General features: G+C 45.3%; 1 protein-coding gene across 1 annotated transcript; it reads left to right on the forward strand.

Moving 5' to 3' along the window:
* The first annotated feature begins 270 nt into the window (after positions 1–270).
* On the forward strand, positions 271–23,492 carry DNAJA3 (DnaJ heat shock protein family (Hsp40) member A3). Its single transcript, XM_065411923.1, has 11 exons — positions 271–457; positions 3,030–3,166; positions 4,882–4,965; positions 6,161–6,361; positions 6,647–6,799; positions 8,865–9,012; positions 10,229–10,293; positions 11,696–11,824; positions 14,054–14,169; positions 16,516–16,613; positions 23,383–23,492. Exons 1-11 carry the CDS (start codon positions 271–273, stop codon positions 23,490–23,492), a joined length of 1,428 nt encoding a protein of 475 aa, XP_065267995.1.
* Positions 23,493–25,855: the final 2,363 nt, after the last annotated feature.

Here is a 25,855-nt window from a genome sequence, read left to right on the forward strand (position 1 = left end):
CGCAGTTGGCCCCCCACTGCAGTGGGGACGGACCCTGCTGGCTGCAGACTGCCCCGACCACGCCCCTAGGGAGCCCAGCTGAGCTTTGCCAGCTGACTCGACAGGGCACCCCGAGGGAGGGCTACGGCATGCGCACTAAAATCTCTGTCTCGGGGGCATGGAGCTACTGCGCATGCGCAATGCTCCTGCTCGGCTCGGACATACGCCTGCGCAGTGGGCGTCCTTTGGCCGGCCGGGTCGCGCAGCCGCTCTGTGCCTCGGCGTCCCAAGATGGCGGCCAGGTGCTCCTCACGCTGGCTGAGCGCGGCGGCCGGGAGGAGCCGGGGCCTCGGCGGGGACACGCGGCTGCTGGTGGTGTGGCTGGGCCGGCGGCTGAGCGCGGCCCCCGCCGCCTTCCCGCCCCGCGCCGGGTCAGGGAGCCGCTTCCTGACATTGAACGGCGGGCTGAGCCCCGCGGGTGAGCGGCTATGAGTGGGGGGCGGGGAGTTGGGAACCCCGTGCCTGGGCGGCGAGGCCCGGGCGATGAGAGGGGCGAGGGTGAGGGGTCAGGGAACCTGCGGTGGGGGGGCTGTGCCTGGGCCTGGGGGTGATTGGGGGGAGAGGAGTGAAAGGTCCCGGCCCTGGGGCGTCTCACAGAGCGGGGTTTTTGTGACCCAGCGATGCTGGGGACAGGTGGGAGGTGTTGGAGGAAAGGGGGTTCCCTTGTCTGTGTGCCGGGATGGGGTGGGGGTACTTGATGGCTATGGCCCTGGAGGCGTGCTCGGGTTGCCAGCCCTGCGACCGGACCCTGTCATGCTGCTTTCCTTGAAAGAGCTGTGACACTTCTATTCCTTACATATGGGTTCTGGGGTGCCCATCACCCTGGCCCTTGGGCTGTGTTTTGTGTGGTGCAGGGCTGGCTCCAGGCACCAGTGCAGCAAGCAGGTGCTTGGGGCGGCCAAGGGGAGGGGGCGGCACATCTGCCTCTTTGGCAGCAATTCGGCGGTGGGTCCCTTGGTCCCTTGCTTGGGGCGGCAAAAATCCTGGGTCTAAAGGTAGAGTTATTAGCTTTCTAACAAGGGAAGCAGATTTGGTTCCCTCTCTAGTGAGGGGAAAGCTGGCCATTGTACTGAGCACTCAGCTTTCACCTTCATCCCAAGTCTGGCAATTTGCTGCATCTTCCAATGGCATAAATTCCATAGGCCTGGTCTAGCCACAGCAAGGGAGAGCTCTGCTTCCAGCTTGTCTAACAACACTCCTCTAAGCATTTGGAAGGAAACTGTTTTAGCTTGAGGATAAAATAATTCTCAAAGGAGAGTAGTATCTCACTGCAGGCCCATAGCCTGTTGAAGGGGTGCCCAATCTGTCATACTCTGCATGATCGGTCTAAATAACCAAATTGCAACAGTGACCAGAAATGTTTCTCTGTTTCCAACTGGCAAGAAGATTGTGCTTGTCCCATTCAGAGAATCTTCTAGTGGTGATACATGCCTCTGGGGTGCACTACTGTAACCTGTTCTACTGTGAGACTCATGTGGGACCTCAGAAAGTTGCAGTGCAGTTGCCCATATCCTGAGTGGAATAGATACATGAGAAGCAGTTGCACTCACGCTCTGCACCAGCTCCCATGCAGTCCCAGATCATTTTTAAGGCCTTGGTTGTCCTCAAATCCCTCTGTGACCTTCAGTATGTTTTGGGGAGCACCTTTCTCAGCAGCCTATGAAGTATACAATGCAGATGATGCAATTGGCATAGTCCAGTTTAGCGTTCTCAGGAGTCAGGTAAAGGAATCCTGCCAGTGGAATTCTTTCACAGGAGAGCAGGTTGAGTTTATATCTTGCTTATTTTAAAACACAGTGCACGGCATGTCTCTTTGCAGAGGTTTTCCTCTCAATAGAAGCAGACACAAATGTCCAGGGAATTTACTTCCTTCCCCTAGATCTCCTATGAAGATTTATAGTATCAGGGGGTAGCCGTGTTAGTCTACATCCACAAAAACAACAAGGAGTCTGGTGGCACCGTAAAGACTAACAGATTTATTTGGGCATAAGCTTTCGTGGGTAAAACCCTCACTACTTCAGATGCATCTGAAAGCTTATGCCCAAATAAATCTGTTAGACTTTAAGGTGCCACCGGACTCCTTGTTGTTTTTATGAAGATTAATGGAATTAAGACTCCTTCAAGGAATGAGCAGCAGAGAAGTTGATGGTTACTTGGGCAACGCTAAGGCACTTTTCATAGTTGGTGTCTAGATACCCTGCTGTTAGGCTTAGTAGAATTATGTAGGTTCTCAATTTTTTTCTAGGGTGCACCATGTGTTAAGTATCTCTTGGGCTACCCCTCCCATTTACAGTCACACACAACTTTCCTCCTGTTTGGAATTGCAGAAACATCCATGTGACAATTAACGCTGTTGCTATTGGCTGACTAGCTGTTGCTACCACCCATTATTATTCTAAAGACTTAGGCCAGGTCTATACTACATACCTATAGCAGTATAACTGCTGTTACTCAGAGGTTTGAAAAATCCATACTCCTAAGTGACATAGTTATACTGACCTAACCCTCTGTGTAGTCAGCTCTGTGTTGACAGGAGAGCTTCTTCCGTTGACATAGCTACCACCTCTCGCAAAGGTGGATTAACTACGCTGATGAGACAAGCTTTCCTGTCAGTGTAGTAGTGTCTTCACTAAAGCGCTACAGCAGTGCAACTGCTGTACAAGAAGACAAGCCCTTAGTCTAAATTTCAGTATGTCTTGGGATCGTCATCGGTTCAGTAACATCTTTTACAGCGCATTCGTTAATGCAGTTTAGTAACATTGAAGGTCAAAATCAAAGTAATGAAATGGTTTTTAATAAATCTGCACCTTATTTACCTCTTACAGCTAAGGTGGCCATACGTGGCCTGTGCAATTCCATGACACAGCTGGCTTGATCCTTAATACAGAATAGTAGGCTGTGATCAATGGGAAACGGTCTTGGGAACATCAGGGGGAGTTGTGTGTTCCTTTACAATTCTTCCTGACTCCTTTTTTTCTGATTTTTCTTAGGAACTAAATGCTCTCCTTTAATATGTGCTGCCTCATTTCATACCAGTTCTGCTTTCTACGCCAAAGAAGATTACTACCAGATTTTGGGAGTGCCTCGAAATGCCACCCAGAAGGAGATCAAGAAAGCCTATTACCAGGCATGTATACCTAAGAAAAACAAACGGTGTCTCTTGGAATTCAAACTCACCATTGTGATGATGGTGGTGTTGGGGAGACGGAATTATGACCCATTTATCTTATTCTGATCTGTAATGCACGTGAATCAAAATTCCAAAAGGAACTCTTTTATGCTAAAGACAACATGGCAGGGTGGGGGCAGGGGGTTGTCAAAGGAACATAAATGTGGCGGAGCAGACTCAGAAGAATGGTCTATCTCAGGGATCTCAAACTCAAATGACCAGGAGGGCCACATGAGGACTAGTGCATTGGCCCGAGGGCCGCATCACTGACACCCTCCCCCTTGCTGCCCTTGGCCCTGCCCCCACTCCACCCCTTCCATGAGGCCCCGCCCCTGTCCTGTCTCTTCTCCACCTCCTCCTCCAAGCGGTTTTAATAAAATATATACACTCAGTAAAGCCCCCCCACTGCACTGGGCTGCACCACCACTCCACCCCTGCTCTGCCTCTTCCAGGGGTGGCAGGTTTGTAGAAATTTTGGTGGTGCCCAGAACCTGACCCCCCCAAACTCCGCCCCCACCTGCATAAGGCTCTGGGAGGGAGTTTGGATGGGAGAGGAGGTCTGGGATGCAGGCTCTGGGATGGAATTTGGGTGCTGGGTGCAGGCTCTGGGCTGGGGCAGAGGGTGGGGGGTGCAGGCTCTGGGATGGAGTTTAGGGATAGGATGGGGTGAGGGCTGTGGGGCTGGGGATGAGGGGGTTGGGGCATTGGAGAGGCTCAGGACTAGGGCAGAAGGGCAGGGGAAGGGCAGCCTGCCCTGGCCCTAGTGAAGGGGGGCACTAGGACCCTGCGGCAGCAGGTGATGCCGGAAGCTGGCAGAGCAGAGCGGAGCCAGCCTGAGCTGCAGGCTCTGGGGGGCGGTGAGGGGGCAGCAACTGAGCTCGGGGGACACTCGGGGGAGGTGTGTGGGGGCGGCAGGCGGGGCCAGGGGAGAGACCTGGCCCCAAACATTGGGGAGCAGGGAGCTTAGCTGCCACATAAAATAACTCGGGGGGGGGGCAGGGGTGAGGGGAGTTTGGCAGCGACAGCAAGTAACTGGGGCGGGGTGTGGGGAGCTTGGCGGGCCGCGTGTTTGAGACCCCTGGTCTATCTAGTCCTGTGCTGTCTTGGGCAGTGGCCAATGCCAACTCTTTCAGAGGAGGGCAAAAAGCTGTAAAACTCTTAGACATTTGTGAAATACTGTATGAATTTTTTTGGCTGATTGGCAGGAGGGAAGAGTCCTTTCTTGGACTGTTAAAATAAATAAACATGGCTTCCCCCCACCTATTAGAAAGCTTCTGGAAGCAAATTTTCAGTGTTAGCGGAGTAAGATCATAACTGTCATTGATCTGACATTATCGCATATGTCCAGGACCTTCTTGGAGAAAAAGGGTGTTCTCACCTGTATGTACGAGATAGCTGATCAGTCCACATCGATGCTTATGTGGAAAAGCTTTGCAGTACCATTTGTGAGAGGCTTTAATACCAGTATAACAGGAAACTGCTTTTTTATGTCCCTTATATGGGAATGATATGGAGAGAGAATTACTTAGGAAATGCTTTTGGTCTCCTCTGAATGTAAATGTTGAATGCTAGGGTCTGGCTAAATTTTTTCCCCCTGACATGGAAGGTATACTAAGTAGCAGTGCTAACAGTGGACTTATTTCCCTCCTGTTTCTAATCATTCTTTTGCTTAGCTTGCCAAGAAATACCATCCCGACACAAATAAGGATGACCCTAAAGCTAAGGAGAAGTTCTCTCAGCTGGCAGAAGCCTATGAGGTAATGTGACTGATGTGTACTCAGTTACCCACTGTGGTAGGAAGGGAACAACAGAACTACAGCCTAGAAAAATTATACCTCCCCTCATCTCAGCATTTCTGTAAAAGAGCTGCTATTACTTCATTGGTAACAAAGTATTGTTTTCTAGACCTGAGTATGTATGTGCCAATAATGATTTGGATATTCTTCAGTAAATGAACTAGCCAGAATAACCTGACTGATTTATTCTAGGCATTTTTTTTGGGCCACTCATGGGCCATTGTGCTGTTCCTCAATACAAAATGGACTGGTTGAAAAGCTGGGTACTGGAATGGACTTGTTAGTTAATAGAAGGACATCATAAGTGGCATCAATAATTGGCCTTTTGAGGACGGGGGATTAGTAGAATCCTGCTCCCTTCCCCCAATTTTACTCATCTGGACTGTCAGGCTTATTTAATTTGCTAGCTCCCATCCCACTAGTCTTTCACACTACAAGGTAAGAGATCATTGAAAGTCACTTTTGCTTACCTTCAAATAGTATAGAAACCCAGAGCTCCTGATCTCTTTGCCTGTAACTAATGTACTTATTTGGAAGCATCACAAGCTTATGAGCTTAACTGTGCCATCCAATATGCATGAGAGAAACAGAATGCTTTTCTTCCATGGTGTTCATTTCACCTTTTGGCATTATTGAAGGTATCTAGCTGTCCTAATACAAAGGAATTGAAGTTGGGATTCTGTAGTAGTTTCTAGTATTTTGCTGGTGATGGATGTAAACTCTGATTCACCTTGGAATGAGCAGATGTCTGAATACTTTGATCTAGTGCAGGGGTCAGCAACCTTTCAGAAGTGCTGTGCCGAGTCTTCATTTATTCACTCTGATTTAAGGTTTCGTGTGCCAGTCATACATTTTAACGTTTTTAGAAGGTCTCTTTCTATAAGTCTATAATATATAACTAAACTATTGTTGTATGTAAAGTAAATAAGGTTTTTAAAATGTTTAAGAAGCTTCATTTAAAATTAAATTAAAATGCAGAGCCCCCCCCTGGACCAGTGGCCAGGACCTGGGCAGTGTGAGTGCCACTGCAAATCAGCTTGCGTGCCGCCTTCGGCACGTGTGCCATAGGTTGCCTACCCCTGATCTAGTGGCAGCCAGGCTGCTCCAGTTCTGTACTTTGAGAGTCCTGATGGTACTGTGCTTTCCTTACCCATAGGTGTTAAGTGATGAAGTGAAGAGAAAACAATATGATACTTATGGTACAGCTGGCTTTGACACCGGGTCAGCGGGTGCTGGACGTCAGTATTGGGGTGGTGGTCCCACCATTGACCCAGAGGAACTTTTCAGGAAAATCTTTGGGGAGTTTTCAGGATCCTCTTTTGGAGATTTTCAGGGTGTCTTTGACCAGCCACAGGAGGTAAGGATAATACATGTATACATTGTGTTGCAAAGACCTCTGGGTGTATATAATGAAGATGTTAGTGCTTCCTAAACTGAAATCTGCTAATGTCTGAGTATAGATGGTTAATGAGTCAGGTGGGCCCCCTCCTTCTCCAGTACTGTGTCTGTTAGCATTTAAATGATGTTCCAATCACAGTCTGAGTGGAGACCACTGGGGCTCTTAATTACAGCTATTTCAGTTTAGTGTCAGCCTATCAGCATATAGATTACAGCTGGGATTCCATTTCTTTCTCTTATCTAGTACATCATGGAGCTGACATTCAATCAAGCTGCAAAAGGTGTTAACAAGGAGATTGTTGTGAATATCAATGACTCTTGTCAGCGGTGTGATGGCAAGGGGCATGAGCCTGGTACTAAAGTGCAGCACTGTCACTACTGCAATGGCACTGGCATGGTAAGTGCTGTTTTAGAGTGTAACCCCGGTTTTCTAATGTTCTTTGACATTCTTGTTTCAGGACAGGTTAGTTTTTTCCTTACTCAAAAATGCCTTAAATCATCAGTAAATAAGGAGGTGATTAAATGTAGGCTTTGATTTCAATTTCTGTGTATCTAAACATGTGCTGCTAGAAAGGGCCAGCTCACCAGCCTTGGAGAGCCAGAAACAGATCCACAGAACAGAGGCCACTAGGGAAAGGCTTGCATTGACACTGCCCATGCTGTTTCTCTGTGTGCTTCAATCCTTGAGGGATCACCTATAGGGTTGATAGGGTAGTTCAGTCTCCAGGACTTTTTCTAAGATTTGAAACAACTGGACCAAGTAGAAAGTCTGATGTAGATATTTGTCCTTATGACTGAGACCTAAGTACTACTTTTCCACAGAGACCAGTAACAAATGTGAACAACTTTTGGTCTCTCTGTGCAGAAGCCAGCCTGTGTTCTGCAGGTACTCTAAGAAACTCATTCATTGCTTTATTTATTAATGGTGACCTCCAAAGAAAAACTGGAGAAATTGTGATGAGGATTAAATATACTCAGTCAATTGAATTTCATTCCTAACCAATTCTTGCTTTTTTTCTCCGAAACTTAAAATAGCCATGTGACAGGGTGCTGGATGCTATCTAGTCACTAGTAAACAAGGTGTTAAGTCCAGCTCAGTTTTTCCCCCTCTTCTTGCAAAATGGTCAGGGGAAGGAATATTATTAATTGACTGCTTGGGAAACTGGGAGGAGAGGGGAGGTGGGGGAACCATCCATTTGGAAAGGCTGAGTTTCACACCGAGGGGTCATAAAACTGAATTGATCCCCAACCTGGGGGCAGTTTTTTGTTCTTGGTTTTTGAATGTTATCTTGTGTTGTTATAAACCTGGTCTTTTGAGAGACCTTGTTGACTCTAGTTTTTTTATGCTGAATCATTTCTGTAGTTTACAACAAGCTGGATTCAAATGTTTCCTTTACATTTTGAGGCACTGTTCATCTGTATAGTCTGCCACATTTATGTATTCAGTGTTAGTCTCTCCATGATGAAATCATATTTAGGGCTTTATTGCAGATTGGCATCCTCTGCCTTCTCATTACAAGGGTGAGGTTTGGTAGGAGAATTACAGAGATTTGGGCTTACTTGTGAAACAGATTTTTAAGGCTGTGTGGAGATACACATTCTGTGTCTTGGATTGGAATTAGGTGGTTGAGATGCATATGGTCTTCCTAGCTCCTGTTACTGAATTGCAGCTGAATTCTTGAAGTGAAAACTCTCCAGGTTCTTGCAGTCAGAGTGTACTAGTGAAATAAAATGCAACCTTTCCACATAACTCTGCTTTGTATCCTAAACTGCACCTTTTAATAGGTTATTGAGGTTGTGCATGAATGATATTGGAAAGAAGTCACAGTTAAGTTATCACAAAGCTTCTGATTGACCAGAGATCTCTATCTACTTTAAGCTGTTAAGAGTAGTGGTTTCTTTCACTGAATAAGAGATTTTGGGTATGCTTCTCCATTGCCTTGCATCTTGGGTAGTGATTTTATGCCTGTGTATTGAGCGCCTGAAAGGGTACCAGTTCAGAATGGAGAGTTTTGCACCCACTCTTCACAGGTGTACATTACTCCAGAAGGTGCAAAGCAGTGGAGAATCAGGCCTTCAGATAGGAAGGGCTTCTCTTCCCCAATCTTTTCTCAAGACTTCCTTCGTTCACCCACTTTCTCTGACACCCGGATGCTGATACTGACAGCATGAGCTCCTTCAACTGGCAATCTGGAAATAAAAGGAGACTGACATTTCTTGGTGGGTTAGACCTGGTTGAGGCACCTAATCTAGCTCCTCAGGCCATATTTTGACCCACCACTGTTACCCATATCCCACAGTAAGGTAGAATACATTTCCTTGGAGCAGGTCATGCTGTGCATGTGTTGGACCATTGACTTAACAGGGATTGGATTTGTCATTGGGGATGTTTTACAGAAATTAGTAATACTTGTACACTATCAAAGGATTCCTCTAATCCCCCCTCTTTCTTCTTTTGCTAGGAGACAATAAACACAGGCCCTTTTGTGATGCGTTCTACATGCCGGCGATGTGGAGGCCGTGGTTCTGTTATGACAACACCGTGTGTGTTGTGTCGCGGCTCAGGGCAAACCAAACAGAAGAAGAATGTGATGGTCCCTGTACCAGCAGGTCAATTTCTGTATTTACATGCCAGCTGTGTATCTCTTCCCATGTGAAACTCAGCTGAGCGTGTATCTCGTCTCTAGAGAATGGCTGGCTCTATGGAGTCAAAGCTCAGACACAGCAGTATGGAGAAACTTGTCTGTATCAAATCTGTCTTAAGAATAAAGAGCACTGATGGCTAGATGGCTCAAAGGATTAGTTATAAGATACAGACCTTTTCATCTCTGGGTGATGGCTTCAGGATGGTGGTAGCTGAAAACAATTACCATCTCATGGCTGTTTGGCCTTTGTGCAATGAATTTCTGGGTCTTAACTCTATTTCCCAGTAGAAAGATGTCTAAGGGTAAAAATTTCAAAAACACTTAATTGCCATAAGTTTCACTACATGAAGTGTTGTTGTAGCCATGTTGGTCCCAGGATATTAGAGAGACAAGAAGGGTGAGATAGTATTTATTGGACCAACTTCTGTTGGTGAGAGACAAACTTTCAAGCTTACACAGAGCTGAAGCAGAGCTCTCTGTAAGCTCAAAAGCTTGGTAAGAGAGACTACAGAAGTTAGTCCAATAAAAGATACTACCTCACCCTCCTTGTGTCTCTGAATTTCACTGACATACATGTAGGTGCTTTTGGAAATTTTACCTTAGATCACAAATGCACCATCCCAATTGTCAGCTCAATAAAGAATATTGAGTGAGTGTTGAAAGAACTCCCCACCCTCCTAGAAATGGTCCGATTGTCTGGGTAGCAGCTTGCATTGTCTCTATCTTTGCAGATAAACATAGTATGTCAGTCTCCAGTGCCTCTCAATCGTTTACCTTTCACCAGCACTGAATTCACTTGAAGGGAATAATACAATTGAATTCAGCTTGAATTGAATTAATGAGCTCCCCAGTGCTGCAGTTGTGCTTGGCACTAGAAAGAGTGCATCCTAGGATACAAACACCTGGTGACACCCCGCTCTTCAAATGCTGGGTGCTGTGGTCATCTGAGATGCCTCTGGAGAACGTGAGTTACGCTGCTGCTGCTATAGTTTCTGCCAGTAAATCCATGGGTGTTTCTTCCTGGATGAAGGAAATACTGCTGTGATGACATCCAGTTAAGGTAGTTGTAGGTGTTCAGGCATTGGGTTAGACTAGGAAGGCTGTAGGTGCTTTGGCACATAAGGTGTAGAGCATAATATCAGACAGACAGTATAATATTCATGTCCTTGTTCTGATTGCAGGTGTGGAGGATGGACAGACTGTTCGGATGCCCGTAGGAAAGAGAGAAATTTTCATTACATTCAGGGTATGTGTGACACCTGACTGTACGCTGCTTACATTGGATCGTCTTCTGTGAAGAAGGGGTAGTGTGCCGGTAGCCTATCTCCTTTCAGTGTAAAGGTGGAAATTGGGCAGGAGGGTCATCTCGCCTAGCTGAAGTGATGTTAGCCCTTCCAGTTTTCTGAGATTGCGAAACACCTGCCCCATAGCAAGTGGTAAAATATTATTTAGCCTATTCATAGAACAAAAATGCACTGCTGCATATAGGGAGGTTGGCCCTAGGATACAGGCTGTAGCATACAGGCTGTCAGGGAAACTTACGAACTCTCTCCTAATTGGAATTCCTGGAAGTGATGTACTAGTATAGTATCAGCTGTCACTGACACCGATGTTCTGAATCCCTAAAGAGACTGCAGGAATGCATTTATGAGGTGCTGAATTTAGAAGTTAAAATGTTCTCTCTTGTAAATCGGCAGTGAACTCACATTTTTAATGTTCTTTGCAGATACAGTCCTGTACCCATGTGTATCATCTGTATCATGTCTCTGTCAAGAGTAAAATTAAAGACCCTAGTGTTTGAAAGGATTTCATTCTCTTCTGCTCATTTAATTGAGGGCCTGTTCATTAACACTGATCTCTTCCTCCATTTTTGCTTCTATTCCCCTCAAGAAGGATTTAATAAGCTCTCCAGAGCCTGTGAAATGCAGTCATCAAAACTGCCAGAGAAGTACTATGAAATACTGAGGGTGCTTCCTTCCCCTCTGCCATTCCATTGTCCTATGAACTGGATAGTACAATCTCTTTTCTACTCTCCAAAGAATCTTTACTGGTGGTGATTGACAAGCAGTGAAGAGCACAGTGTGATTCTCAGATCTCAGGCTGAGTATGCAGCCCTAGCAGTTAATTTTTTTCTTGTAAACTGAAAAATTGGGGGGAATTCATTGAAACAGGAAACGTGATATCTCTTAATGCCATTTTTAGTATCCTTCTTCAGAGGAGAGGCCTGCTGTAGCTACATCTCTACCTCGATATAACGCTGTCCACGGGAGCCAAAAAATCTTACCACGTTATAGGTGAAACTGTTATATCGAACTTGCTTTGATCCACCGGAGTGCGCAGCGCCGCCTCCCCCCCCCCCCCAGAGCGCTGCTTTACTGTATTATATCCGAATTCGTGTTATTTCGGGTCGCGTTATAACGGGGTAGAGATGTATTAATATTTAGTGCCTGAGGTATTTGTGGTTAGTTTCTAAGAATAACTTTAATTTCAGATTTCCTGCTATGTAATTTTTAGGGGATGAGGGTAAGACTTTTCCTAAAATTATCGATATCAGCTTAAAACAACTTAACCTGTTATTTATCATGGAATGATGCATATACTGTACTGACATGACCTGTGCTCATTACTCTTGAACTATTTGGTTTTAGGTTCAGAAAAGCCCCATGTTCAGAAGAGATGGAGCAGATGTACACTCAGACCTCTTTATCTCAATAGCACAGGCAGTTCTTGGAGGTACAGCCAGAGCTCAGGGTCTATATGAGACCATCAATATCACGGTATGTGGTAACAGTGGGTGGAGGAGCTAGGAGATACCTTAGCTTGAACAATAAGCATGCATTCTTTGTTTTCAAGAAGAGTGAAAGGTTAAAAGTACCAAGACCTTGCTGTCCTAGTCTTAGGCCTCTTGAGTACTGACTGCCATGTTGCTGGTATTCTGCTTCGCCCCATGTATGCAAGGGATAACTCCCACTTCCCTTTCTTCTGCCTCTTCATAAGCGCTCAAAGGGCTATGAGAGCTGTTGAAGAGACACAGATCATTGGGAAGGTCGGGCTATCTGAATGCTGGCATGGTCCCCAAGCTGGGAAAGTCCTTGACACTCCTTTGGACTAATGTTGCTAACCAGGTTTTGTGTATATATGATTCTCTCCTGCCTGTTTCTGTGTCTTGTTTCTGCTCAGTTAGCCTACCAGCTTGTTAGATTTTGTATTTACATAGCTCTTTATTCAAGGAGGTGATGTTCTTCACACTGGGGCTGTGCTAATTAAGTATTAACTGTTCTATGCATTGGAGAAGCAAGGTCCAGAGGTTGATTACCCCATGATGTCACAATGAATCAATAGCTGGGCTGGGAATAAAACCCAAGAGTCTTGACTGTCCTCTGTTATAAGGACTAGACCACGCTGTGGCAGGGCTCAGTGATAAGTAATATATTAGGTTTAGGCAGGGTGTACACTTTAAGCTTTTGCTGGCAAAGCTGTGTCAGTGAGGGGTGTGTGATGTCTAGACATAGCTGTGCCAGTAAAAGCCCCTAGTGTAACCCACTTACACTGGCAAAATTGAGCTTTTTCCAGTGTAAGCTGCATCTAGGAGTGCGATGCCTATATAAGTCAAGGTCCAAATTTCTTGGTTAGGGTATAGTCAAGGTCCAGACCCCAAAGAAACACTTTTCGCACCGCAGGTTCCCTGTTCAATAAACAGATACAATGCTGTGCATTAGTAATGTGCCCGATTGCACTAAAAATATAAGTATTAAATGAAAAATAAAATTGAACCACCGTATAACCTGAAAATAAGCTCCAAGAAAGATGATAGCTCAGATTAAGCAAGTAAGGAATTAAGGAGAACCAAGTATCAGAGGGGTAGCCGTGTTAGTCTGGATCTGTAAAAAGCAACAAAGAGTCCTGTGGCACCTTATAGACTAACAAACATATTGGAGCATAAGCTTTCGTGGGTGAATACCCACTTGGTCAGATGCATGTAGTGGAAATTTCCAGAGGCAGGTATGAATATGCAGGAGAACCAGTGAATCATTAATTCACAGTACAATGTATTGGAGATTGCATTGTGAGGGAATGAGAGGGTAAAAATAAAATGATGATGAGTAAATACAAAGATTTTGTGGCATGTTCAAAAGCATCTAGTGGTCCGGATTTGGCCTGCGGTCCACTTATTGACTACCCTTGCTGTATAGTATAGTGATATAGCTGTACCAGCAAAGCACTTCTAGTGTAGATCTGTCCTTAATTACATGTGTCCTTAGTAGGTAGTTCACTTTAATTCCCAGTGTTGAATGCTTTTTCATTACTATTGAGTAATATCTGAGCACTACCTAGTTATCTAAATATAGAAATAAATCCCTCCTCCCTTACTTCACAGTCTGCAGGAGGAATAGCTTGATTAATGTATAGGTAGGGCCCTAGCAAATTCATGACTGTGAAAAACTCATCATGGACCATGAAATCTGGTCTTTTGTGTATTTTTACCCTATACCATAGGATAAAATATACAAAAGTATACAGCGTTTCTCAAACTGGGAGTCCCAACCCAAAAGTGGTTCTCAGGCCTATTGTAGGGGGTTGCAGTATTGCCACCCTTACTTCTGCTCTGCCTTCAGAGCTGGGCGGCTAAAGAGCAACAGCTGCTGGTTGCGTGCCCAGCTTTGAAGGCAATGCCACCGCCAACAGTACTGCAGAAGTAAGGGTGGCAATACCATACCATGCCACCCTTATTTCTATGCTGCTGCTGGTGCCAATGCTGCCTTCGGAGCTGGGCGTCAGGAGAGTGGTGGCTGCTGGCCGGCTCTGAAGGCAGCACCGCTGCCAGCAGCAGCACAGAACTAGGGGTGGTATGGTATGAACACATCTGTGAAATTTGCTATTTATGCCATGACCAACCTGTGAAAAAGGTGTGATGTCTCTGTGATTTAAGTAGGCCTCTATAGGTTTCCTTGCTGGCACCTTGGTACTGCAGAGCAATAATAAAATATGGGTCTTTTTATTCACAGATACCGCCTGGTATTCAAGCAGAGCAGAGGATTCGAATGAGTGGGAAAGGCATTTCCAGGGTTAACAGTTATGGTTATGGAGACCACTACATTCATATAAAGATCAGGGTTCCTAAGTAAGTGGAAGGTCTACTAAGATTTGGAGATGTCTTGTAGAAATCTGCAAATTTGCTGTGCAGAATGTGTTCTCGGGAGTGAAAGATCTTCACTGCTTTATTGATGTATGATTTGAGCCCTAGATAATTTAGTGAACAAACCAACTTCTGTTTTACTGTATCTTTTGTTGAACTGTACGTTTTTCCTTTTAACCAAAAAACTGCACTGATTAGTTTATAGCTTAAATTACCATGCTATGATATCTTCACTCTAACATCCTGGTTGCTCTGAGCAGATATAAATGTCTCAACCAAAAAAATGTTGCCACTCCAAATATATTGATCAGTATGCAAGGCACTGTCCTGTGTGGCATAGTAGTCTACATCCACACTGCAGACTTCTGCCAACATAGCTGTGTCCATCACGGGTGTGAAGAGGTGTGATCCTGGGCTGACATATCTATGCCACTGTGGATACAGCTGTGCCAGCCAAACTGCACTTTCACAAGTGTAGCTGATTTCACTCATGGGGGTGGTTTTACTGTATCGGTACAAGGCGCAGCTTTACCATTATACCTGTGTCCACGCAAGGAGTGCTTTGTCAATGTAGTATACTGCTATTCCTACACACAAACAGCGCTCCTAACATCGACACAGCCTTAGATCTGAACAGTGCAGCAGGATCCCTGGATTTATGTGGCATAGACCCTAATCTTAGTACAGAATCCTTTGTTTTGTTTGTTTTGTTGCCCCCAGATTCTCAGTGTGCCACTGATTTTTGTAGTGGCCGGTGCTCTGCGAAGCTGGAGGTTTTTCACAGCCAGTTAAGGATGATTTATATGGAGGGCTTTTGGTAGTTAGGGATCTGCGGCATATGTGGCTTTAGGTTTTGATGCCCACATGGCAATTGAGGTTTTTGATGCTGAGCAGGGGATGCATCTCCTGTTTTTCACCATTTGGGACAGGATTTGAGATGACTTTAAATTAGAGGAGAAGGAAGTTGGATTTTCTTATTCCCAGTAGCCTTTGTTAGCAACTAGCTCTCCACACCATTCTACCCCTCCCTAATATCTGTCATTGCTGTACTTCCAATAATGAAGGATGGCTGCTCTTGCTTGATTCTGCTAGAATGATCATCAGCAAAAGTTAATATTTGTAATGTAAACTATCATTAGACTTATCAAATGTGTATTAACACTCCCATTTATATGAATAGCACAGTTGACAACTCTTGGAGTTGTTTCAGGCTTCCTGCAAATTCATACACCAATGCATTGGTTTACACTCCCATCAAGTTTTGAAGGTTATTGTAGCCAGAAGGATTAGAGACCTAATTAAAAAACAAAAACAACCCCCTGAAAGGTAATTGTGGCAATTAAAAATAAATCTGCAATTATGTAACTATTCTTGAGGCTGCATAGGTCCCGTGTTTACTGAGAGCAACTCTATGGAACCCAGAGTACGTATACTTTAGAACAGTGATACTTAGACTGAGGCTCAGGAACCGCAAGTGACTCTTTAATGTGTCTCCTGTGGCTCTTTGCAGCACATGATATTAAAACACCGTGAGATTTAATTACTAACCAATCAAAGTTATTAACCAGTCAGGATGCTTTTACTATGTTATAAACCAATTAAGTTATCAACTTGCACTAAGTTATTAACTTATTTGCTGTGAAAATAATATATACTATATATATTAAAAACTAAATATTTCCCTGTCCTACTGTTTAAATATGAGTATAGAGTACTAGAGTAAATGAAACAATGAATTCATAGTACTGTGGCTCTTTGGGGTAATGTTGATTGCTAATTTGGCTCCTGAACCACTGAGTCTGAGTATCACTGCTTCAGAAGGATGAGTTTACCCTCCTGAGCTTTTAAACCTGTTCTAAGGAGCCTTAGGACTGGCTGTCTAGACCTCTAAGCCATCCTCATAACCTTGTTGCAAGGTAAACTTTAAAGCTTGAAAAGTCTCCTGTGTTTGTGTCTTCCACTCAAGTGGGAACTCCATTTCTTGAGTGCTCTTCTGCCAACTTGACATTCAGATGTAGCTTCCAGTTTGAGTCTTTGTAATTTCAACCCTTTAAAATGTTTGACTTACTCTTCTGCAATCAGATGAAATGCAGTGACTAGAATCTTCCCTGTTCCCCTAGAGGTTTCCATTAGCAAGGCGTATTCCTTTCTCAGGTGCTTATTTTAAAAGGGTCATCGGGATTTTGAAGGCATCTCAGTTATATTAGCTTTGCATTATCAGTAGCACCCCTTCTATGTGCTGCTTGGTGGAAAGCTGAGTTTGGGCTGCAAAGGTATCTATCCCTAAAGTGAATACTGACTGAGATAGCAACACTATACTCTGACCTGCAGGAGGTTGACAGATCGCCAGCGAGCCTTAATGATGAGCTATGCTGAGGATGAGACGGATGTGGAAGGGACAGTGAATGGAGTCACAAATACATCTGCTGGTAAGCTGTGTGTGATGTACATTACTGCTTCTTTGGTGACTGGCTGCAGGGAATGCTTCCTGTAGGTTACAGGGGAGGGACCAGGCCTAAGGTGGCTTTTGGAGCAGGTTGTGTATGCAGAAGCCTTTTTTCATCTTGTCTGAGGCTAAGTATTTTTTCTGTTTTAAAAATAACTGTTGTTAGTGTGATGTTAATAGAGTTTAATACAGTAAGTAGGAAGCAGTAGCCTCCTGCCAGAAATCATCAGTCTTCCCCTCTCTCCCTAGTATTTACTGTGCATATAAGTATGCACTGGTGGCATGAGTGGAGAGCACCATTATCTTCAGATGCTCCTATAATACAACTGAATTTTGCAGTGAGCCTTCATTTCCATTGTAACATTTAACTCCACCACGCCTATGGTGGATCTGAAATTCCTTTTAATTCCTTTTTGAGTGGTGATAGAGGGGCCAGTCCTGTTTCCATTGAACCAAAAGGGAATTTTGTCCTTGCCTTTAAGAGGTGCAGGATTGGGCCTAGACTGTCTGTGTAGGATAAGTACCTCCCATATGTTCTTGGTGCTTTGGTTACTTTGCATTACCCCAGTAGTTCTGATTTGAGTCACTTTTTAAAACTCTAAATGAGTGGAAACTTTTCTTTGTAAAGCTCAGCCTTTTAATTTGCATTTAGTAGATATAGGAGATTCTCAAAAGGAGACTGGTGTATGCGGAAGCTGCCAATCTGCCCTGTCTAGCAGGGCAGAGCAATTTAATTAATTGATATTAATCCTAATTGTATCACTTAAAAAAAAAAAAAAGTACATTGATTTAAATCAGATTGAACATTTGTTAAACTAACCTGTAAATTTGTGTTATTTCAGTTTTAGATTAAAATGTATAAGGAACTAAATTATAAAGGCTTTTTAAAAATGCCACTGTGGGTAGGGTATCTTATTTGGATTTTACAAAACTGCAATAGGTGCAAAACATTGACAATTAAGGCCTGATCTGCAAACACTTAAGCAGCTAGATAACTTTACTCACATGGATAGTCATATTTACTTCACTGGGACTCCCCGTGTGCTGAAAGTAAATCCGTACGTAACTGTTTGCTGCATCAGCAGCTAAAGTTGTATTTTTATTTAAAACTTTTTTAGTGGCATAAAATCTGTCACTTCAAATCAAAATTGCTTCAAGTCTTAACAGCAAACTAAAAGTTGTTCAGACTTTCAGTACATTAAAAAAGTTCACAATTTTTTATTCCCACCGGCCACATTTTTCAAAAATAGGAGCCTAAAGTTAGGCATGTAAGGGTGAGATTTTCAAAAGCTCCTAAGTGACGTAGGAGTACAGTCCTATGATTTCTCACAGCAAACCCAGATAGAGGATAGGCTGGTGAAGCATTTCAGCTTGACTTGAGGAAGTTCCGTATATTGGAAGAGGGCATGGGTTACTGGTTTATCCATTTTGTTTGTGTTTGTGGTGTTCTCACAATAAGCATGTTAAATGAGGCCCTTGGCTTGCCTTTTCCAGCATGAATGAGCATTTGAAGTGAGACTTCTTAGGAGGAAAAAAATCTGTAAAACCTGAAATGTTACAATTAAGAAACTAAGGAAACAAGTACAAAACACCCACTTTAGCAATTTAAGAGTAAAAATGGCATGGAAGTAAAGAACTAGCAATATAAATCTGAATTGAAATCAGAAAATCTATTATGATTTTTTTAAATCATGATTTTTATCCACCCTGTGGTCTAGCCTTCCTAGAAGTGTTTATAAACACACTACCTCCAAAAGGGTGTTCTCCCTCGCAGGAAGTGGATCCTGTCGAGTACAGTACATCTGCGGGGAATTCCACTGCAGGGTCGTGTTTCATTACCATTGCATCAGTCTGACTCTGACTTCTGGAGTAGACGCCAAAGGTGGACTGCAAAGAAAGGTGCTCTTCCTTTGTTGGCCAATTTATCCTGTGTAAAAAAGGCCTGAAAAGGATTTCATGAGTTGTTTTTCTACTCATTTTTTATTATAGAAATAGCAGAAATAGCCAGACTGGCCTCCTTTGTTTTTGCTGGAGGCTGTTCTCAAAGGGCCAGAGAACTGGGGTGGAAACTTTATCAGGCTTGTCTACGTGGGGAAAGTTTTACCAGTTATACTGATATAATTCTAGCAGTATAATTAAACCAGTTATATTGGTGTAACTCCTGGTGTGGACATTTATTCAAGTATGAGAGTGCCTTTTTTGGTGGTCTTGCATTGCTTTGGAGGGGTTTAAGATAAACTGGAAAAAAAGCCACGTCCACACAAAGTTATATAACTATCTGTTTAAATTCACACTTCAGCTTATACCAGTGGTTCTCAAACTTTAACAGCCCACGAACCCCTTTCACTAAATTGTGAAATCTCGTGAACCCCCTCCTAAAAATGAATATTTTCAGGGATTTAAGATTAAATTTCCTCAGTGTGATGGATGCCCCAAATGCCGGCCCCGCTCTTCCTGGGGCTCGGGCTGGGGTCCGGGCTGCCGGCTCCCCCGCTGAAGGGGGCAGGGCTCGGGCTGCCAGTCCCAACTGCCCGGCCCCGCTCTCCCTGGGGCTCAGGCTGCCAGCCCTGCATGGGGAGGGCTGGGGTTCAGGCTGCTGGCTCCCCCGCTGACCACCGGGACTCGGGCTCCCAGCCCCAACTGCCCGGCCCCGCTCTTCCTGGGGCTCAGGCTGCCAGCCCCCCACGGAGTGCTGGGGTTCGGGCTGACGGGGGCAGAGCTCAGGCTGCCAGCCCCAACTGCCCGGCCCCGCTCTCCCTGGGGCTTGGGCTGCCAGCCCCCCGCAGAGCGCTGGGGTTTGGGCTGCTGGGCCCCCTGCTGACGGGGGGCAGGACTCGGGCTGCCGGCCCCAACTGCCTGGCCCCGCTCTCCCTGGGGCTCAGGCTGCCAGCCCCCCGCGGAGCGCTGGGGTTCGGGCTGCCGGCTCCCCCGCTGACGGGGGCAGGGCTCAGGCTGCTGGCCCCAACTGCCCAGCCCCTCTCTCCCTGGGTCTTGGGCTGCCAGCCCTGCGCGGAGCGCTGGGGTTCGGGCTGCCAGCTCCCCCGCTGGGATTCGGGCTGCCAGCCCCAACTGCCCGGCCCCGCTCTCCCTGGGGCTCAGGCTGCCAGCCCCCCGCGGAGTGCTGGGGTTCGGGCTGACAGGGGCAGGGCTCAGGCTGCTGGCCCCAACTGCCCGGCCCCGCTCTCCCTGGGGCTCGGGCTGCCAGCCCTGCGCGGAGCGCTGGGGTTTGGGCTGCCGGCTCCCCCACCGACAGCCGGGACTCGGGCTGCCAGCCCCAACTACCCGGACCCGCTCTCCCTGGGGTTTGGTGTGTCTGCCCTGCAACCGGGTCCCACCTGCTGTCTCCAATACCTGGGGTCCTCTGTCCGCCATTAGTGATTTTTTTCTGGCGAACCCCTTGTAATGTTCTGCGAACCCCAGTTTGGGAACCACTGGCTTATACCGATAAAACTTTTCCATGCAGAGAAGCCTTTAGTCATCAATTGTAAGGGTGGTGGTGGGAAATCTTTTACCAAGACATTTTTCCTAGCTGTTAGGCAGACATTTGAGTTAATGGATATTAACAAATGAAACCCTCCATTTTTAAACAGTCTCACACAAAATTCCTTCCAACCTCCATTATTCAGGTTTCCCTCCCTTGGTATATGTAATGCTCCTCATGGTCTGCCATAAAAAGAGGGTCCACATCTCAGTTCCTAACATAAAAAACACTTTTTAGGTCTTCCTTATACTTTGTAAGGAATCAAAAAGGGCACAAACCTATTTTTTCCAGATGCGGTTCTGCATCAGACAAATGAAAGTTCCAAATTTCATACAGCTTTCCATTGTTATAGACCTTCTGATGAAATGGCAGGGTGGATCACTCCAACTGCAACAGAGAACACCAATACACAGCTGTTTCCTTCCCATAGATCATTTTCTTTTGTCAGCAGCACTGCAGAGAGTCGGCTTTTGGTGGCAGTCTTCCATTTATATGGCACCTCATGTTCACAACCCTTTTGGGTGCCTCCGAATGTAGCAAACAAAACATATCTTAAAATAAAGACAGACCCAGTGACTTCACATGTACACAAGTCAGTAAGTTCCCTACGCTGTGTGGTTTTTATCCTCACTGGCTAAGATACTGATGTCTCTCCTCTTGATCTGCACACTGATGGAGGAGAGATTGCAGGTCTAGTGAGTTGGTTCCCTCCAAATGCATGTGGTGACTTTCCTAAGGATAGGTCCAGCAGCTGACTTTTCCTCCACTTCCTCTAGCTGAACTTTCCATCCCCTTATTTACAGTACGGTACAGGAATCCATTAGAAAAATAAGCCTCCTCTCTGATACATGGGTAATCATTCTTCATTTATGGTAGCGTCTGTCACGCTTCAGGGCAACTGTACTTGTATTCCCTCTGTATGGTCCACCAAGGGCACCCACACTCAGGCTGCTAGGTCGCCAGCCATCACACCCCTCACTCACTCCCGACCGGATTTTTCCAGGCTGCACAGGTCCCTGCCTACACCTGTATTCCCAGTAAGCAGACTGCCTGTCCAGGCCAGCGTCTGCACTTCGATTTCTCTCCAAAGGCTATGAACAGTGTGATTGCCACCAGTCACACGTTACCACACAGCGCTTTCTAAGCAAGCACAGTAAGCTGAAAACATATTAAAACAATAAAAGAACCTACATACATGTGGAAAAGCTTACCAGAGACCACCCCCAGCTCCAGCCTAGGGCTTAGGTAGGAGTCTCCATCAAACCCCACACAGGTTTTTGTGTGGTTACATGTTCGTAAGGCCTCAGCTCAGAACAAGCACCCGCAGGAATAGTTCAGTTTTTCCTTTTTACAGCCCAGGCCTTTGATCTTGAAATTACCTCCTTTTGCATGTCAACCAAAGAGTAGGAGACACAGGAAGGAGACATTAGAGCAGGAAGACACTCCAGGGCCTGTTTTTATTGGTCCATTAGTACACACGAGTCAGGTACATTGAGACATAACAGCTCTCTTGAGCAGGGACCATCTCTCTAATGTGTCTGTATAAAGCTAGTACAAGGGGGCCCTGCCCTCTAGATGCTACTGCAATACATATAATAAATAACAAATCAAGTGGCTAAACAGTGCATGGCCTCCCTGAAAAAAGCACCTATGCTGAGTGAGGGTGCAGCCGAGGGAGGCCATTTAATGGTTTTGTCCTTCTCCACCTGGGCTGTTCGGTGATGGCATTCTGCATGGGATTAGTTACTAGTGGGAAGTGTGATTCGATAGGTATGGCATGGGGTACTCCAGTATTTCCCCAAGTGTGAGGTAACTCCTTGGGAGGGCACCAAGTGGGACCAGTTGGCAGGCAGGGCCTGTCCTTTTGTTCTGTTTGTGCAGCACCTAGCATAGTGGGGTTTAGGTCCCTGGATAGGGCTCCAACGTGCTATGGTAATACAAACAAATACTTTTCCAGCCTCGGTTTCATTTAAAAGTCTCTAGCTCTCTTTGTGGGAAAACCTTTGAAATGTGACATGAGTGACACCAATGCAGCAACATCTGCCTGAGTTACTGAGATCCTGAAAGGATAGCCCTGAGAGGGGAAGTCTCCCATTCATTTCAGTGGCTGCTCGCTCAGATACCAGTGACAATACTTTAAATGTAACGTTGCTAATTGTTTTGCTGCTCATCGAACCATTTGAGAAAGGAGAGGAAGGACCTTATTACAAGGATCTACACCAAAATGAGGGGTGCAGAAGATGTAAGCATGAAAATTGATAGGTTTTTGCCTCATTTTCCTGAAGGGGGGCCCAGCTATCAAAAGTTTGGAAAAAAGAGGGGTACACAACAGAGGCGAAGGATGCACTAGATAGGTGGCTAGAGGAGACACCACTCTCTGGTGCTTTTAAAGAGTATCCTTCACAAGTGTTTCAGAAACAACTCCGATTATCAATATTAGGGACACCTGAAAGCTGCAGCAAATACATGTCTTCAGTTCAGTTTTAAATGCAATGACAGACTTTGTATCCTAGAATAATTGCATCCATCTGTAACTTATATGCAGGGAGTTGACGTGCACAAGTCTAGGAAGAGCAATGTAAAGAGAATATGTACTTAGATTGCTGGACCCAGGAGGCTGTACTAGTGACATGGAGAAGCTAAGCATGAGTTGATCAGAGCTCTGATAGTCTGTGTTGCATGTGGCTTACTTGCTCTCTGAGAGGATCGTTCACGCTACGCCCTGATGCTCACACACAGCATGTTGCCTGTTGTTACTAAAAGTCGAACTAGCTAATGATTTTGTGCCTCTTATCTACTAATATCTGTTCACATTTGAAACTTGGTTGGCATATAATAAACTCTTCTTAAATCTGGAGTGTTTGAATGTCAGCGGGCTGGGAAGGGGGGGGGGCAGAGGGGAATGAGTGGTACTCTAGGTTAATGCACTTGTCTTTCACCTCTGGGGCCCAGATTTTTCACTTTGATCACAAATGCAAATTATAGTGCCTGGTCTCATTGCATTCTGTCAAGCCACTGCCAAGAGATGCAAAGGAGGAACAGCAGGTGGCTTGTGTGCAGTAGCAGATCTGTGCAGGGATGTTTACTCAGCATCTGCACACATCAGCACTGGTGAAAGCCAGGCATATTGTGTTTCACTTCACAAGCCCCAAATTTACTGTCTAAAATAGTTCCATAACCTTATCTAGACTTCTGAATGCTGTTCCAAGATGTGTGGTGACTGGCACAGATTGAAGTGTACCCTGATAGCAGCTCTGCTGTTTATGTCTAGATGGCAGGGCCACGGATAGCTCTGAAGCAGGCGAGGATAGGCCTGAGGCTGAGGCGGGGGAGAACAAGGAGGGATTCCTTACCAAACTTAAGAAAATGTTTAGCTCCTGATATCCCATCTGAGGTAGGAAACCTCTTGTACTTTACTGATTGTTCTTTCCTTACATTAAGCAGAACATGCATCTCTTCTTGGGAGGTAGATTGGAGAGGAAGCAAAGAAATTGCATTGCTTTTTACTTAGCCTCAGGCCTTCCAGCCATCAGTATTAAAACCTAGTCATTTTATTTTATCTCTAAGCAATAGCAGAACCCAGCAGTGTAGCTGCTAACTAACTAGATATGCACCATAGATCTGTTTAACGCATGGCTCTACTCTGAAAAGTGAAAATAGCCCCGCTTTAGTCCCCAGATCTGCTCCCTGGGTGTATTCTGAGAAAGGTCTGCTCACTGTAACTGAAACAAGCTTAGTGCTTTAAATCCTGCTAGTCAGCACAGCTAGATGATGCAAACCTAGGGTGACCAGACAGCAAATGTGAAAAATCGGGACGGGGGTGGGGGGTAATAGGAACCTATATAAGAAAAAGACCCAAAAATCAGGACTGTCCCTATAAAATCGGGATATCTGGTCACCCTATGCAAACCATTCTGCTGCTGATGCACAAGGAAGAACAGAATGCAGCTTGCCACGTTTGTTGGTGACACCTTGGCAAGCCTGTTGAAGGCAAGGGGATTGCACAGATGTCACGGGGGGGGGGGGGGGGCACAGTTGGGCCTGTCGAGCCTTTAATACTGGTGAGGAGTGCTAGGATGGAACCTAGTTTGACTCTCAGTCCCAGGCTGAGTTTGCAGGGCTGGCAGTTGGTGCGAGAGGAATTTCTTTACTTATAAACTGAGCAGATTAGATCTAGAAATCCATGATGTGCAATAGTCACGAGACCCAATGCCATTTTTAGTCAACTCCGAGTAGAAAGCACACTTTAAACACCTTGTTTGTGAATGTGACGGAGCAGTGCACATGGTAAGAATACTTGGACTCCAGATACCCTGCAGTGCAGGCTGAGGATTCCCAGCCTCTGAGGCCCAGAGTTTGTCTTCCTTTTCTTACCGAGTTAAGATTCCTTCCGTGTCAGTTCCCAGGGACTAATGAAGTGTGCTCTCAGCTAAAGGGGGAACTTCTCCTTGTTACTGAGGCATTTGCCAACAACCTTTGAGTGCTGTGTGACATTCTTAGGCTTGGATATGAGTAGTTCATGAAATGCTAAATATTCTCCCCATCTTTAACTCCAGGGAAACGTTCTACTGGAAACTAGACAGTGGGAAGCAGCAGTAGATCATTCCTCCATCCGGGGGGGAGCCATTCTGTCTTCTGGCTGTGGGCCTTGGAAATGAAAGGATGTCACTTAGCAGCAAACTCACTGCCAGCCAGCAACGCCATGAACCACAGAGGCACCAACAATCACCAGATCAGGAGGAATTAATTGCCTTAGTAAATGGTAACAAAGGCATCTGTAAAGGTTCTAGGTTTCCTAGTGCTGGGACCTCATTTGGATCCTTCTGGCCCTATTTACAAAATCAAAACTTGCATTATAATTTAGAGCCAAATGTGGTGGAAATTTTAATGGTAAAATGAAAATTTTATTTCCAGTGGAAAATGAAGCAGTTTGCTATACTGAGCTTTCAGCTACCTGGCTTCCCACTCAGCGTGCAAATGTCTTGACAAGCCCATCCACTTGGTCACCTTTCTTCAGTGCTAGATCTGCTTGGTGCATCCTTTCCTAGAAAGCTTGGTTTGTCAAAGGCCATAATCCTGTCTTGGACGGTAAAATCTGATGTGAAGAGGCCTTGGCTCTAGACTTGGGTAATACATTCTCTTAAAGAGGGATATCTCACTTCTGCTGAGATTGAGTAACAGTGAAGGAGCATAATTGCATATGGTCCCCCACAAGCTGTGAGGATGGGTATGGCTTTCCTTGTCTCGTTAGCCTCTCCTACAGACAACACTGATTAGAATCTGCATTTTGCATCAACTGTTCCCTTCCTCTCCGACGTTAACTACAAGTAGCAAAACAAGGTAGAACATTGCTGTTTCTAAACCAGTACAGATCTCTCACCAGCTCTTATGAAAGGCTCTGGGGCTGTCAATTGTTACATTACAACCGAGCCCTGTTAGTCTCCAGAGAAAAGGGCTTTCTTATGTTGGTGGTGATACAAGCAATTGTAAATGATCAGCGTCTAAGAATCATTGTTTCATTTTATATAAGTGTAAAAATACAAATGAATTAGTTTACACTCTACTGCTGGAATTAAGCACTAGTGAAGAATATTTTCATGGTTACTGCAGCCTGCCTTTTAGTTGAATACTTTACAACTACCAACAAGCCCATGTGCTAGGAATTGACCAGTTAAACAGGAGTTGTCTTAGTACATCCCTTCTTAAGTTGCTAAATAAAGCACCTGTTGCCTCCTGATTATATT

This window comes from Emys orbicularis, chromosome 10 (genome assembly GCF_028017835.1).
Source record: "Emys orbicularis isolate rEmyOrb1 chromosome 10, rEmyOrb1.hap1, whole genome shotgun sequence".
NCBI lineage: Eukaryota > Metazoa > Chordata > Testudines > Emydidae > Emys > Emys orbicularis.

Bases quoted from the DNA above. Each gene is read 5' to 3' on its own strand.
- DNAJA3 (XM_065411923.1), top strand. From the start codon at position 271: ATGGCGGCCAGGTGCTCCTCACGCTGGCTGAGCGCGGCGGCCGGGAGG. The intron at 6,362-6,646 runs GTAAGGATAATA...TCTCTTATCTAG, and splicing joins TCTTTGACCAGCCACAGGAG to TACATCATGGAGCTGACATT. The intron at 6,800-8,864 runs GTAAGTGCTGTT...TTCTTTTGCTAG, and splicing joins ACTGCAATGGCACTGGCATG to GAGACAATAAACACAGGCCC.